At 48.0% G+C, this 15302-nt stretch overlaps 1 protein-coding gene across 1 annotated transcript in view; it reads left to right on the top strand.

Annotated features, from left to right (window-relative positions):
- The window catches only part of LOC142589093 (BTB/POZ domain-containing protein 6-like), a 58753-nt gene extending 49644 nt beyond the window's left edge, over positions 1-9109 (top strand). The window contains exons 3-4 of the mRNA XM_075700882.1: positions 4965-5188; positions 7793-9109. Coding sequence (XP_075556997.1) covers positions 4965-5188; positions 7793-8384 — 816 coding nt within the window. The 3' untranslated portion in view covers positions 8385-9109. The remainder of the gene's footprint in view (positions 1-4964; positions 5189-7792) is intronic.
- Positions 9110-15302: the final 6193 nt, after the last annotated feature.

Raw genomic sequence — 15302 nt, forward strand, 5'->3', positions numbered from 1 at the left:
GCTTCGGGACGGGCGTTCCACGCTGCTTGTGACGAATTTTAGTAACGTATACCGCCACCTTTTTCATCGCACTGCTATCGCTTCCGCCTACCCGATAACGGACACTGCTGAATGTTTTACGTCTGCATCACTGGACAGTGATCTCCAATCGACACCGAGGGAGGCGACGGCATCACTCGGCAAGGTAGACATTAATTTGACACTCCCGGAAAAACAACGAATAGCGCTGCCTGGATTGCTGCTTCAATTCAAATATTGTTTCGCCTCGTGCTTTAAGGCGCCTCAGACGCCCATAAAGAAACACTGAATAATTATGTATGCCGACGTCTGGGCCATTAAACAACAGCGTTACCGCATTTTGGCCAAAGAGCGTGAAGCGATTCATATGCAAGTCAAAGAGATGCTTCAGGACGATGTTATACAGCTTTCCAAAAGTGTCTGGTCATCGCCGGTCATCCTCGTAGAGAAGAAAGACGGAACGCTACGTTTTTCCGTTGAATACAAGAGGCTAAACAGCGTGACTAAAGAATACGTCTGTCCCCTGCCCCGCATCGATGATTCACTCGACTGACTGTGACGGGCGAAGTATTTTTCATCTACAGATTTAAAAAGCAGGTACTGGCAAATTGAAGTTGATGAACGGGATCGCGAAAAAATTGCCTTTGTTGCACTGGATGACCTGTATGAATTCAAAGTGCTCCCCTTCGTCCTGTGCCCTGCACCTGCGACATTCTTGAGAATGATGGACGCTGATCCCACTGGTCTGAAGTAGCATACTTGCCTGGCTTATCTTGATGACGTCGTCGTATTTTGGGGGACCTTTGACGAACACCTGCATCGTCTGAAGACTGTTCTGGAAGCCCTCCGGCGCTCACCTCACGCTGAAGCGAGCAAAATGCGACTTCGGTTATAATAAACTTTTTTCTCCAGACCCACTAAAAACGCCGGACTCGAATCTCATTGATTTGGAAATGAAGTTTACGTTCGTTTTTGGTCATGTCGTGAGCGCGAATGGCGCTCGTCCTGACCCTGACAAAATCACTGCCGCAGCCTCGTTTTCTGTTGCCCGTTACAACAAAGCAGTCCGTCGCTTTCTGGGGCTGTGCGCGTACTATCACCGCTTCATCGCCAATTTTTCTTCCATTGCCGAACCTCTGACTCGCCTAACACAACAGGATATATCATTTGTTTGGAATGAAGAGCAGAGCGCGGCTTTCACAGAGCTACGGGAGCGTTTGCAGACATCACAAGTTCTTGCTCACTTTGACGAGGACGCTGATACTGAAGTCCATACCGACGCCAGCAACGTGGGTCTTGGTGCCATCCTGGTCCAACACCAAGAGGGCACAGAGCGCGTGATAGCCTACGCCAGACGCACTCTTTCACGCGCAGAGGTAAACTACACTACACCTCGGAGAAAGAGTGCCTGGCCGTAGTATGGGCCGCCATGTCTTGCCACAATCCCTGCCACTGAAGCCCGCGGGGCTGCTGCAACCGATCGCGCCACCACTAACAGCATTTCATCAAGTAGGAATGGACTTACTCGGGCCTTTTCCATTGTCATCCACCGGGAAGAAGTGGATCGTAGCAGCCGCATACTCAACGGGATACGCCAAGACAAGGACTCTACAACGCGCTGCAGCTGTTGCCCCGTTTTTTGTAGATCAGATCGTTCTTCGGCATGGCGCTCCGTCATGCGCGCTCACTGACAGAGGCAGAGCTTTCACGGCCCAACTGTTTGATGACGTATTCAAGCTAAGCTGCACAGGCTATCGCAAGTCCACTGCATATCATCCGCAGACCAACGATTTGACCGAACGCTGCCCCCCACTCCCCGTGCATACTGTCTGTTCGTTGCCCCTTTTCTCTTCACCTACGTTCACGTGCACGAGAATCAGGACGATGCCCGCTTATTTTTTTTCTCATAGAAGGAAAATGCCACCAGGTTACCAGGCGTGGCGAGTGCGAGCGAGCATTCAGGCAAGGAAAGGAGTTGTTGTTTTTGAGTCGGCGATCTTCTCGGCAAGTGCTTGTCTTGGTGGTGTAGTACTTGTTATAAAGACCTTCTGTAGCGCGCGACAATATTGAATACCTTGCTTCTGTCTCCATTCGATTCATTTGGCGAATGAGTCGATAACTAATTGGAAAACCTAGACTTCAGTGGTTGCGGGGAAGCCTCTGGGTATTGTCTGCCACGACTGCGCTCACTTTCATGACGCATTTGTGGCTGCACAACGTGGTGAATAGTTTTGAGTAATCTCCTTCATGTCATTGAGAAAATTAGGCCAGTGAAGGAAAATTCTCGAATCGACCTTCACCACTGCAGTGTCTGTGTGCGGAGGCTGAGCAACATTCCAAACACCCAGTTGGGCAGCGCTCGGATTCCCACTCGGGAACCTTGTGGTAGGCATTTTGCAGGATGAAAAGTCTCACACTGCACGCACACTAGGCCGCGATCCGCAATTTTCAGGTCATACAGCTGTTCCATCAAGTTACTTTATTTTAACACTGCTGAAAGTCTTGTCTTTTTGTGTTAGCTCACCGATACGTTCTGTCGGAAGCTTATGCGTGGAATTCGACGCCCTCATACATGCCTGATACACAGACTGCGATTAGGCGTCGCCTTCACGCGCAAATACCTGCACATCATTGGACGGACAGACTCCCCGGACTGTTCAGTGTGTGGCGCTGTAGAGACTATAGACCATGTGCTCCTAGTGTGCCCTGAGTATGCGCGCGAAAGACTGACAATGGCAGATACCTTGAGACATTTATACAATGGACCACTGTCGGAGGACCTCTTGCTAGGCGCATGGCCAAAGAGTTGGCTGACGATAGAGACAATGCGTGCTCTTTCACGTTTATTAGGCGACACGGGCCTGTACTCACGCTTGTGATAACAGTTATGCAATGTGTCCGTCACCTCGGTCCTCCCATTATCACCCCCCTATGTGACCCTTTTTCTTCCCCTCTTGCCCTTCCCTTACGTAGAGCAGCAGGCCAGATGCTTGATTTTTCGGTTGACCTCTCTGCATTTTCCAATCATTTAGCTACTTATAGGTTCAGTCGGCCACTGTAACATCAAAGCATGTTCCTGAGGGAACGACTCGTTCTTTCCTTGTAGTGGTGACCTTCTAGAGGCTTTGCGTTGCGGTATCGAATACGCCTGTACGTATAGTCGTTGCTTACCGACGGCTTCAAAAAGAAACAGAATAACCATCTTTACTCAAGGATTCTTCAAGTGTTTTCTTCGGGGTGGTCTCCTCTTTCCAGAAAATCATGGGCTTTCGCCGCGTCGGAGACATCATCTCGCCATTCAAAGCTACAATGCTTGTATCAAATTCTCTCGTGCGTATGATGCTAAGCAGAGGCACACGTTCGCTTTTCACATGCTTTCTGGTCGTCTAAGGCAAATAGTACTGCCTCTTCTTGTCATTATTAAGGACCGACGCTTATTGCGCGAAACGGGAAACGGACAATGCAAAGAAAAGGAACATGAAGAGAGCTTGATGCGCAAACTTCCAAATCATGAAACCATACTGAGCAATACCGGCAGATGGCTTGACGCCGTGAAGGCGTCACCCAGTGTATCCATCTGCAGTGTTGCACAATTTGTTAATAAATATTTTTTCCGGTTCATGCGGCTTAGCCTTGCATTCACGGTTGATTCAAGCTCTCCGCAGGCACAGGGCTCATGCCTCGAAAATACGAGGAGGGGCGTCATTGTGCACGTACGTTGAGAGAGAAGGAAATAAAGAAAGGCAGGGAGGTTAACCAGACTTTGTCCAGTTTGTTACTCTACACGAGGGTAGTGTAATGGAGGAGCGTAAGAAAGAGAAACTGCGATGAAAACTCTTGTCTTGGGCACGTGAATCTCATTTGGAATTTTCTGCAGCTTCTAACGACTTCATAGAACATTTACGTCTCTTTAAAATCGATGCCCGTAGGAACCTCAGCTTCTTATCATGCAGACTCATATCCAGTGTTTTAATCAATAACTGCCCATTGGAAGTCCTCCAATAGATGAAATGGTATAAAACTCAGCCTATCCACTTGCGAAGTTTAAGCTATGCCTGTTAGGCTCATTGCCTGTTAGACTATGCCTGTTAGACCGCAGAAAGCACAAAAGTTGGAGCTCAATTTATGGCAGTGGTGGAAGCCTTGTAAGCTGCATCCACTTTTGGATATGGTTACATGAGCTAATATGCTATGCGACAATGACAGTCTCATTCCATATATGTAATAAATGACTGTGTAAAGGCGCCGTGTGATTGGGGCAGCTATGCTGATGCGGACTCCACTTTCTACGATCTTCCAATGCATACGTAAGAGTACCATGATTCTGAGTCACTCACGCTTAATCATTAGTTAGCTCAGAGACGGCGGATGATTATTCGTAATTTATTACGCACAGCTTTGCGGGATTATATTCAGTTTAATGGCCAGCGCTGCTGCGGTGGCTTACTTGCAAATGTAAGTATTCGCAGTGTGTCCGAACTTCTCGAAGATGCAACCAAATCTTCGTTCTTCCAGTCGCCATGCACTGGTATCTGGAAAGCCGTCGTACAGGCAGCCGCCCGTATTTCGAGGAGTGTATAGCCCTGTGCGTGTATTAGCTTTTTTTTTATCAGTCTTGCAGAATTTCTCTTACGCCGTTCTCTGTTAGAAAAATAGAGAGGCTCGACAATTACTTGTAGTGGTGCTGAGGCCATCATGACAGGACCGTATACGTCGCAAGATTGAGTTCTCTCTCCTAGCTGGTGGCAGGATCCTCGCTCATACGTCCCCTACTTAGCTTACAGGGGAGATGTGTGAAATGTGGATCGCTGCGGGCTCCGGTGGTTTGACGGCTGTCTTGCACTTTCACGGGGCTATAACGGCGCGCGTGATCAAAAGCCGAACCGAAAATCACAAGAAAATAAGCGTTAAAGTGTATTTTCCTTGCCACTTCTTCTTGCGCCCAGGTAAACGTCGAATCATTTCTGGACAGCGGGGAGCTGGCCGACTTCGAATTCGTGGTGAAATCCGGGGATCAGAATCAGGTCATCGTGAAGCGGTTCCGTGTGCACAAGCAGTTCCTGGCCATGCGAAACGAAGTGTTCCGCGCTATGTTCTATGGAGACATTGCAGAGAAAAGCCATGTAACCATCACCGACATACATCCCGACGGTTTTGAGCTCTTGCTCAGGTGAGTTTTCTTGCAGTGAAAACAGTTGCAGGTTTCTCCCTTCTTGTGAACCACACATGCAGTAAATATGTTGCAGGGACAATTGCATGTCTTTACCTATAGTGCGCAAAATACGAAACGTGATTGCGTTCCCCAGCAACGCGACACCAGCAGTCGCAGAAGCGATATTATTAAAAGACAGAAGGGAAGAAGTAAAGGCAGGGAGGTTAACCAGGCTGAGTCCAGTGTGCTACCCTACATGTGAGGAGGGAAATGGGGAATGAAAGAGAGAGAGAGAAAACGTGAGTCTATACCGCACTTTCACATGCACTAAGTTAGGTGTAGGGTGTCTAGTCGGGCACTCATGGCTGTTGCCTTCAGTTAGTGAAAAAGCGCACGAACTGCTTTCTGGGCTAATAAACTGTGAGGCCAGGCTTCCAAGATCTTTGCTTCCGTAAATGACCTGTCATCCAGTCTATTCAAGGCACACTGGAGAGTCTGACGTTGATTACCAAAGCGAGAACAGTGGCACAGAAGATGGCTGATGGTCTCTTCACACTTGCACTTAGCGCACATTGGTGAGTCCGCCATTCCGATACGATAGCCGTAGGAGTCGGTGAATGCAACCCCTACCCACAGCCGACAGAGCAGTGTTGCGTCACGCCGTGAAAGGTTTGCTGGTATATTAAGTTTCACAGCGATTTTAAGTAACCAACTCCGCTTACGGCCTGAATCGGCACATCCCTGGTCATTGCGATGGGCTTCGATCTTCACGCACCGGAACGTGCAAGACGCGGCAAGCGGTAGCCAACACCGTCAGCTTGCCACTTCCAGAGTGAATGCGATGCTGGCATCTAAGCCAAGCAAATCTTTCGTGCTACGTATAGGTTTCTTGCAAGGTCACGTAAGGTGACTTTGAAGGCTGCACGCACCTTGTTTGAAACGCAGAAACCGTGAATTGAAAGTCAATGTTTTCTTCTTTTTTCTTCCCTTATGCTCACGCAAAGTTGTGTCTTGGAATGCACAAGTTATGTCGCCTGTACAAGTTGTTTCCTTCTTAGTGTCTGTGTAAGTGAGGTATTTTAACGAGTAGTATGCATTGCAAGCAACTTTGTTAACTTGCACACAGAGTTTTCTGCGAGAGAACCCTAGAGGGTGCAAGTTCGAATAGACGGATGCAGTGGAGAGGGTGATACAAGGATGCAGAACTATTGCGCATGTTTGCATGGCATTCAATTCACGAGCAAAGACGTAGTCGACTCGATTGCAGGGCAGCTGCTAGACGGGATAAGGTGATTTGCGGGTGGGTTGAGAGGTGACTCTTTAATGAAAACATGTCCTGAGATTCGCAGTCTGATTCCGTTTGTTGCAGCCTTCCTCGCTCGGTTGGCATATTATCGCGCACAGGTTTTCTTTTGCCTGAGGAAGTAAAACTGTTGTTGTATAATTCGCGTTTCCTTTCAAAACCGTGCTATTGCTACCTTGTCTGGGGAACCACCACAATTTCCAACATTCTGAGGCTTTCTAGATTACAGAAAAAGGCTGTCCCTTTGATTGTCAATGCTCCGTATAACGCACACACAGGACCCATCTGTAAAGACCTAAACGTAATACCTGTTGTCGACTTGTATGATTCTTTACTAATGACACGCTACAAACGAGGCAATAAAACACACAATCTGTGCTTGAAAGAGCTTGCTAATTTGACTGAAAGAATGCATGCTTATGACACGCGCGAAATCACTTTTTGGTTTATACCACGGACGCGTACTAACTATGGCCAACAAATGATTGCATATACATTACCTACTCTTTTAAACAACCAGCATTGTTTTCTGTAATGCCGCTGCTTTTAAGTTTTGATATTGTGCTGAAAAGTTCCTGCACGTTTTCATAAATTTTGATGTCGTGCGTAAAAGTAAAGTATTTCCATTTTAATGTTAATTTCAACACTTTTAGTCTTATTTTTCAAACGTATAGTTTTGGCATTGTAAGCTTATCGCATACGAACATTTCCTGTTGCCCCTCTGAAAGTGCAACTATCGTGTACAGACCCCGTCAAGCTTCAGGCTTTTAGTCTGTGCCCCCAGCATGTTTGTACATGCTGTAATGTATCGTAATGCTGAAATAAAATGAATGAATGCATGAATGTCAACTCGGTGCCGTAGGTGCTCTTCATGAAATTGAGGTCCATGCGTTTTGGGGTTGGCGAATGTCGACGTTGAAGTTCGCGTTAACATCAAAGACATCTTGTCGATGGCGTTGTCGTAGCGCGGTGACGCTCACGGGGGAGAAAGTCAACTAAACGTGACGCCCAGCTTCGCATCGCCCCAACACCTCTCTTGTCGGCCATACCCAAGAGATCCCCAAACATCTGAAAACTTTGTGCTTCTTTCCACCTCAGAACGCCACTCATTTTCCTTTCTTCCATTCTATTTATTAGCTTCTTTCGTTCTATCATAATTCCTTTCTTTTTGAGGGGGCTTATGGGGGGACCGTCCTATGAGCACTGCTCGGCGAGGCAGAATTCTGCACGGAGAACGCGGAGTAGTTTGCAAAGAGAGATTTGCTTTAACACTACAATTGCGTTGATCACTCTCACGCTGGTTTTTTCTTACCATTCAGGTTTCTCTACTCTGGTAAGATGAAGATGGCCAGCATCGACGACGCTTTACGCACCAGGTTCGCCGCAAAGAAATACCTTGTGGAGCAGCTCGAGGAAGCGTGCAGTGCCTACATTAAGAAGAACCTCAGTGCCGGACGGCTGTGTTCGTTCATAGATTACTACATGCGAAACAGCTATCCCGACATGGATGGCGCCGTGGCAGCGATTTTGAATTCAGACAAAGCTCCGGCCGTACTCGCCTCCAAAGAATTCAACGTGGCTCTCGAGGAAACCGTCCGGTACATCGTGGATAAAATCAGGAACGTTCCCGAACACAGCGTTGCCTGTGCCGTTTTCGGCTGGGCTCAAGAACAGTGTTTGCGGAGCCTGCAGACGGACAGACCGCTAGAACTTAAGACGCTTGTGCGTTCCTTCTTTCCCAAGATACGATTCTTGACCATGACGATGGAGGAGTTTCTCAATGGCCCGGGTTCTTGGGGCGTCCTGGACGACGCTCAGATCGTCGGCCTGCTGCGAGGCATCGTGAGTCGCGGATGGGGCCCGCTGCCCGCAGGGTTCTCTGACGTCATCATCGATCGCTTCAATTTGTGACCGAAGCTTCAGCGACAAAACGCGAACTGTTTCTGGAAGCCACCTATTTTCTGGGAGCAGCGAGCGCATCTGCGGACTTGTTATTTTGAGGAAGCAGACAGAATTACGCGTTGCACTTAGCTACAAGCTCATCACCTTCCCAAAGCTGGGGAATCGTCTGCCAATATAAAAACGGCAACGGTTGATAATCTTACTAGCAAGAGATAAAGTCGCCTTCCCAAGCAAGAAGGCCAAGTTTAATAGTTGCGCTTCAGGGTGCAATAGCTTTCGACATATTCGAGTTCGATAGCATTTAGAGAACACATATAGTGAAATATCAGCTATAATCGTGTTCCAGTGTGCTACATAAAACCTTTCTGTGCCAATAAAATTACTGTTACATTGCTTCCTCTGCGACAGTTCTGCAGCGCGTAAATCGGTAGCTTCCGAGATGGCGTCGAGTACAACTCGAGAAGTTTTGCAGGCTTGGATACCGGAAACTTCTGTCTACAGGAAGCAGAGGCCAGGGACACGTACAGGCAGTGTTTTCTGATTATTACACTTTCTTACTATTGCTGTTTTTACTATTCGGAAATGCAGATCCTTGGATGGTACGCGTCAATGGCACAAAAAGCCACGAAAGTGTTATTGAAATTCCTCTAGACGAAAGGTATTGGCAACCGTGTGTAGACTCGGCGCAAACCTCAAATGTGCGCGAAACTGTGCTCTCTCTCTCTCTCTCTCTCTCTCTCTCTCTCTCTCCGTCACCATTCCCCTTGCCACAGTGCAGGGTAGCAAACCGGACGTGCGTCTGGTTACCCTCCCTGCCTTTCCGGTTTTCTATTTTTCTCTCTCTCTCTTCTCTTACTATTAAATTCACGTTGCAAGTCGTGCAGGTGCATAACATAACATTTCTGGAGGATGCACATATGTGACAGTTCGTGAGAGACACAAGAGCTGGACATGAAACATTTATGCTGCATAAGGTGCGCAGCTTTGCTGGTGGAGGATGAGAGAAAGTGTCCTGAAAACTTGACATTAGTGGTGGCGGAATTGGTTTTTGGGCCAACGCGTGACGCTTATATTGTGGAGCTGCCTGTAGATAGTCTTAATTGGGGGCCGCCAGAAAGACTCCTGAAGTGCGCTCCGAATTACGAGGCATGCTGCAATGCGATGCTTTCTGATGTATCACTGTCCTCTTACTTTATCAACGTCTTCGGCTACATCGAGTGTACTGCTGTCACTAGTGTTACTAGTGTCACTAGTGTCACTAGTGTCACTGTCATCTTGTGTTGTAGTATTTGTGAAACATGAAGTAAACACACAGCACGGCGTTCTTCTACGTTTCCGTGCTTTCTGTCGTGCTTCAAGTAGAAGTACACCATTCCAACTCGAACAGTTATATATTAAGCCGACTAAATAAGTTGATAACGCCCTAAAGAACCATCATAGCGCGAACGCCCAACGTGTAAGCGCTTTTTCCAGCTTTTTCACTTCAGCATCGGTTCGTGCCATGCGAGGAGGCGCCATGCCGTGTACCTAAGAGTAAACACAGGTATCCAGGTTACGTGGAGCACATGTCACATCCCGTGGCACGGGACGTTGCAGCTGTTGATGATGATAATGACGATTTACTGGCATCCCCTTCGGAACGAGGCGGTGACAAATAGTCACTTAGCCTGCTTTCGTTAACCAGGTCCAGCTGCGTGCGGCATGCAACTGCTACATGTTGGGACATATAGTGGAGTGTAACGGAACTGCAATGCAACAATGCAAAGTTTGTACGTATCGACGGTACGCGGTGCCCATGTCACACCGCGTGTCAATTGGCGCGATGCGATGTTAATGATGGTTTAATGGTATTTCCTTTGAAACGGAATGCTGACAGTCACCTGGCCTGCTTGAATTGATCAGGTATGCCATACGCGTTTTTTCATTGCAGCGCTATTTATGCGTCTCCATAATCTTCTTTTTCTTCCTGAAGACCTTCTCTGCCTTGTACCGCTACCTATGCCACTGCTACATGGCGTGCCAGCCGGTGTAATCATGTACAACTGAATCCAAAGGGCGCACGTATAGAATCTACATGGCACGCTTCTCACATCGCAAGGCAATTGGCACGATACGATGCTAATGGTAATAATTTATTGGCATACACTTTGCAACACGGTGACAGTACCATCACAGTACACAGCAGGTGTTGGCTAGCGCTTAGCCCTGCAATCCAAGGCTAAGTCAACCGTTTCATCGTCGTAACCTAGCCAGTCTGATTTAATCAGGTACACAGATATGGAAGTGTTGCGCCAATAGCGCCATCTTGCGCCAAACCATCGAGCTGCACCAACCTGTGCCAAAACACCAATTTCAAATGAAGTTGCTAAATGGAGCAGGATGTGCGTGTTCAGTGGCAACCACACAGCCACACACAGCAGGTGTTGGCCAGCGCTTAGCCCTGCAATCCAAGCCTAAGTAAACCGTTTCATCGTCGTCGTCGTTAGAGTGTAGGTGTGTTTCGTAGCATAATTGTAACTAGGCCACAAGAAAATCAAAACCGTCTTGTGCTATACAATGGCTTACGAATGTTTTCTATTATAAAAGTGTTACGCGTTTGCGTATATGCGGACCAGCTAAAGATGATTTGAACTGGCGCTCATTTCATGGGGCAGTCGGGAAGGAAAGCCGCGCTGAATGAATGAGGTCGTGCAGTCTGCTCGGCGTGTAGCTCATCAGTTTCGTTGTACATTTTACCACTCGATTTGGCGCCCTATTGGCAGATCTGCGTCGATTAATGGGTGAACGCCGTGCATGTGACATTCTAAATCTATCTCGCACGTGCACCACGTCCGGTCACCTGAATGATAGTGCGGCACATCGACAAACGACCCGTTTGCTTTCACGAAACCTCTCGGCCACAGATACCCAACGCCAACCGCGATCGTCACTCAAATTCGCACTCGGGCTACACTACTTTCTGCCCGGCCACACCACACAAAATCACGCTTTTGGCGCCGCAGAACGCAAGCCAAGGATGTAAAGTTTCGTATTCGGCGAACCTTAGCTGCCACATTGTGTTCGTTAAGGTTGTAAGAAAAAAAAACATTTATTGTGTACCGTACACAATAAATATTTTTTTTCACTCATTCTTCTATACGTTTCCTTGAACACTTTTTTTTCTTGCTCAAACCTTATTTAGCTGCATCGTACCGCTACCTGTGCATCTGATACATAGCGTTGTACCTGGTGTAATAATAGGCAAGTGCAATGCAAAATGTGCACATATCGGCGCTATGTGGCGCGCATGTCATATCGCGTGTCGATTCGCGCGATATTTTTTCCGCTGCATGCCGGCAAGCGCTGGCGTGGCTCAGTAGCTAACTGGCACGCAGCGGGCCCCCGGTTTGTTCCCGCTGGGAACTGTTTTTTTATTATTATTATTCCCAGCGAGAGCTGCTACGGACACGGGACACCGGTGGTGGAGGCAGTGGTGGCAGACACCATCGCCAACTGAAATGGCTATTCGAATGAGCCCATAACAGGTTACGCTGTAATGCATACAGAAGCAAACGAAGGCACTTGTAACAACAGTCTGTGAATATAAGGAACTAGTAGACGTTATGCAGAATAAAATAAGAGAGACAAGAAAAAGAAACTTGGATTTGAAAGAGTAAACCGCGTAATTGGTGAAACAAGGAAGTAAAGCAACCTATAGGAGAGCGTAAGCAGACGTCTAGGGATCAAGAAGAAGCCAAAAAAGTTAGGACAACACGAAGAAGTGCTCCTCAGGTGGAAAAAACGCCGAGAAAAAAAAACTGGTGGTGAGTGAGCTCGTGCAAAATAAAATTAAATGCACAAGTGAACGTTCGGTACACAGCATCTGCAAAAGAGACAAAGCCGCCCCAATAAGACTCCGGAATCATGTAAAAGCACTCGGAGCTCCAACTAAAGACTTGCAGACGGTTCTAAGGGGTGAAAACCGTAACATCTTCGAAGAGACGATGCGCTGCAGTACATTGCAGACACCGTTAGGGATAACTTCAGCACAATAGGAAGCATAGTTCAGACCCAAACAGATCCAGCATCGCCAAAGAAGCATGGGAGATCAAAATTTAACATAGAAAACTTTTACTGGTGTGACGTCACAGTAAGAGCCGACCTTTATTGAGCCTGAGGGGCGCGGCGAAGGACCCTCGGCACAGTCCACTATGATGATGCGACTACCCGCACGATGAAGAAGGGCACACACATGATGATGACAATATACAGACGAAGAAGTGCACAATAAATGCCCACACTAATTTCCCCCGCGTGAGAGCGGCCGTCCTGGCCGCAGCCTAAAGGTACGGAGAACGCCGCCTGAAGGACTTCATACGAGAAACGTGGACCACTTCGGTAGAGCGGCAACGGCGGTCAGTTGAGGGAACAATAGGGGTCACACAATAATTACCGGGAGAAGTCATTTCGAGGACCATGTATGGGCCAATAAAGCGGGACTGAAACTTCTCACACAACCCAGGAGTATGAATTGGTGTCCATAGCAGCACTTCATCGCCAGGCTAGTAGAAAACTACGCGATGAGATGCGTCATAATGATCCTTGCGGTCCTGTTGTCTGGCTTCGGTGTTGAAGCGGGCACGCTGGCGACAATGGTCAAGGCGGGAAACATATTCTTCTCAGGAAGATGGAGATGGACTGACAGGGGCAGAAAAGAAAGAAACGTCGAGAAAGGAACTGGGCGAACGGCCACAAACAAGGTAGAATGGCGAGTAACCGGTTGTGGGTTGAACGGCGGTGTTATACGCGAAGGTGACGAATGGCGAACTTGCGTCCACATTTCTGTGATCTGGTTGAATATAGGCGGCCATCATATCAGAGAACGTACGATGAAACCGCTCAGTCAGGCGGTTGGTCTGAGGATGGTAACCTGAAGTAGTTTTATGAGCTGTGCCAGAGGCTCTGATCACCTCGCCTACCAGTTCTGAAAGAGATGGTCTTTCCGCGGTCGCTCAGAAGGACACGAGGGGCGCTATGACGCAGGATTATGGCTTGAAGAATGAAGGTAGCAACTTCGGAAGCAGATGCAGAACTGACACAGGCTGTTCCAGCATAGCGCGTGAGGTGTTCGACGGCTGTAACTATCCATCGACTACCGGCTGGAGCCATGGTAAGTGGCTCATAGAGATTAATGCCGAAAACCTCGAACGGTTGCGCAGGACACGAGACCGGTAGTAGCTGCCCGGCAGGAGCTGATGTTGGCCGCTTTCGACGCTGACAAATGGCGCAGGAAGAGACGTATCTCGCCACACTGGTAGACAGGCCAGGCCAGTAGAAGCGACTTCTCATGCGGTCGTAAGTTTTCTGCGTGCCAAGGTGGCCAGCAGTCAAATCGTCATGAGAGGCCTGAAGTACACGAGCACGAAGGCCGCGAGGCAGTACGGGCACCCAGCGTTGTTCGTCAGGATGATGGATATGGTGGTACGGCTCGGAGTTTAGTAGCTTGAATTGTGTCAGCTGTCTACGGATCCTGGCGTTAGGCGGGAGCGAAGCTCCACGAATGTGGTCTATAATACGTCGACAGTACGAATCGGCGAGTTGAGACCAAAATGATTCACGCTCGTCCGAAGTGAGATGGTCAAGAGTGGCGAAGGACAAAATCGCCGTAGAAGAGACGTCAAGGATTGCGTCCGTGGAGGTGGTTGCGGAGTCATTGATGAGTGCGGCTGTAGGAAGCGGGCAGCGAGAAAGAGCGTCTGCGTCTTGGTGCTTTTTACCAGACTTGTAGATGATCGAAGGTCGTATTCTTGCAGACGAAGAATCCAGCGACCAAGACGTCCTGACAAGCTTTTGAGTTTGGAGAGCCAACATAACGCGTGATGGTCCGTAACGATGGTAAAATGGCGGCCGTGGAGATAAAGGCGGAACTTCTGCACGGACCAAGTCGAACCAGAAGCAGGTATTCCCAAAATTCGCGAGTCTAGTGAGCACCCGTTGTAGCCCAATATGCTTGAACCGTTTCGTCCGTAACTGGTAACCGTTACTTTTTTTTTTCGGTTCGCGTTCAGTTCGGGTTCAGGCACGTTTCAAGAATGTCGTGCTGGTTTTGGCTCAGTTCCGGTGAAAATTCCGGTTGGTGTACGGTTTTTTATTCAGGTTTGGTTCGACACCCTGCTTACAGATGCGTTAAATAAACCAAGAGAAAGCGCGGCTCAGTGGGGTAGCCCGAGCTTCTACTTACACCTAGAGAATGAACAGAGGTACTATATAATTTTTATGTATTGTTATTTCTGATATAAGAAAAAGAATAGCCGTCATCATTATAGGGTGACTACATCTCTTCCTTTAATTTTCACTTCAATAAAAAAAAACATGAGCCATTCCACTCTGTGAAGGTGGTTGACCAGCGACGCTGTTTATCACACGACACAGAGGTGACACACAATTTTGAACAAATGTATGAACTCATTTATTGTCTTCATCGGTGGTCATTATTTCACTGGCAACTGCAACCAAATTATTCTAAATTGTCAAATCGATGCACGTACGCCGCTGGGTGGTTGGCTGGGCCCGATCGGTGTGGCATCGCAAGGGATATGTCTGCGACACGGAATGCGCAAACTGCTCCCTTTTCGGCACCGACGCATCCACACTGAAATCACCGACAACAACAGGGTCAGTGTGATCGCAGCTCATTCATGCAAAGTGAGTAGCCGTGAACTTTACGGCACTATGACTCATTGAATTTTTTTCCTTGCTTACGGACGCATGAGTCATTGCTCACGGGGGTATGAGCCATTGATGATGACAGTTTTCGACGTTCTGTTCTGCATGTTGTATTCGCCATTAGAAATAACTTAAGCACAGTTCGCTTCACTTTGCTGAATGCTTGTAGCCTCTGCCTTACGGGGCTTTGAGCCATTGCATTTTTGTTTCCTTACGGGAGCA

Source organism: Dermacentor variabilis, chromosome 7 (assembly GCF_050947875.1).
Source record: "Dermacentor variabilis isolate Ectoservices chromosome 7, ASM5094787v1, whole genome shotgun sequence".
Taxonomy (NCBI): Eukaryota; Metazoa; Arthropoda; class Arachnida; order Ixodida; family Ixodidae; genus Dermacentor; species Dermacentor variabilis.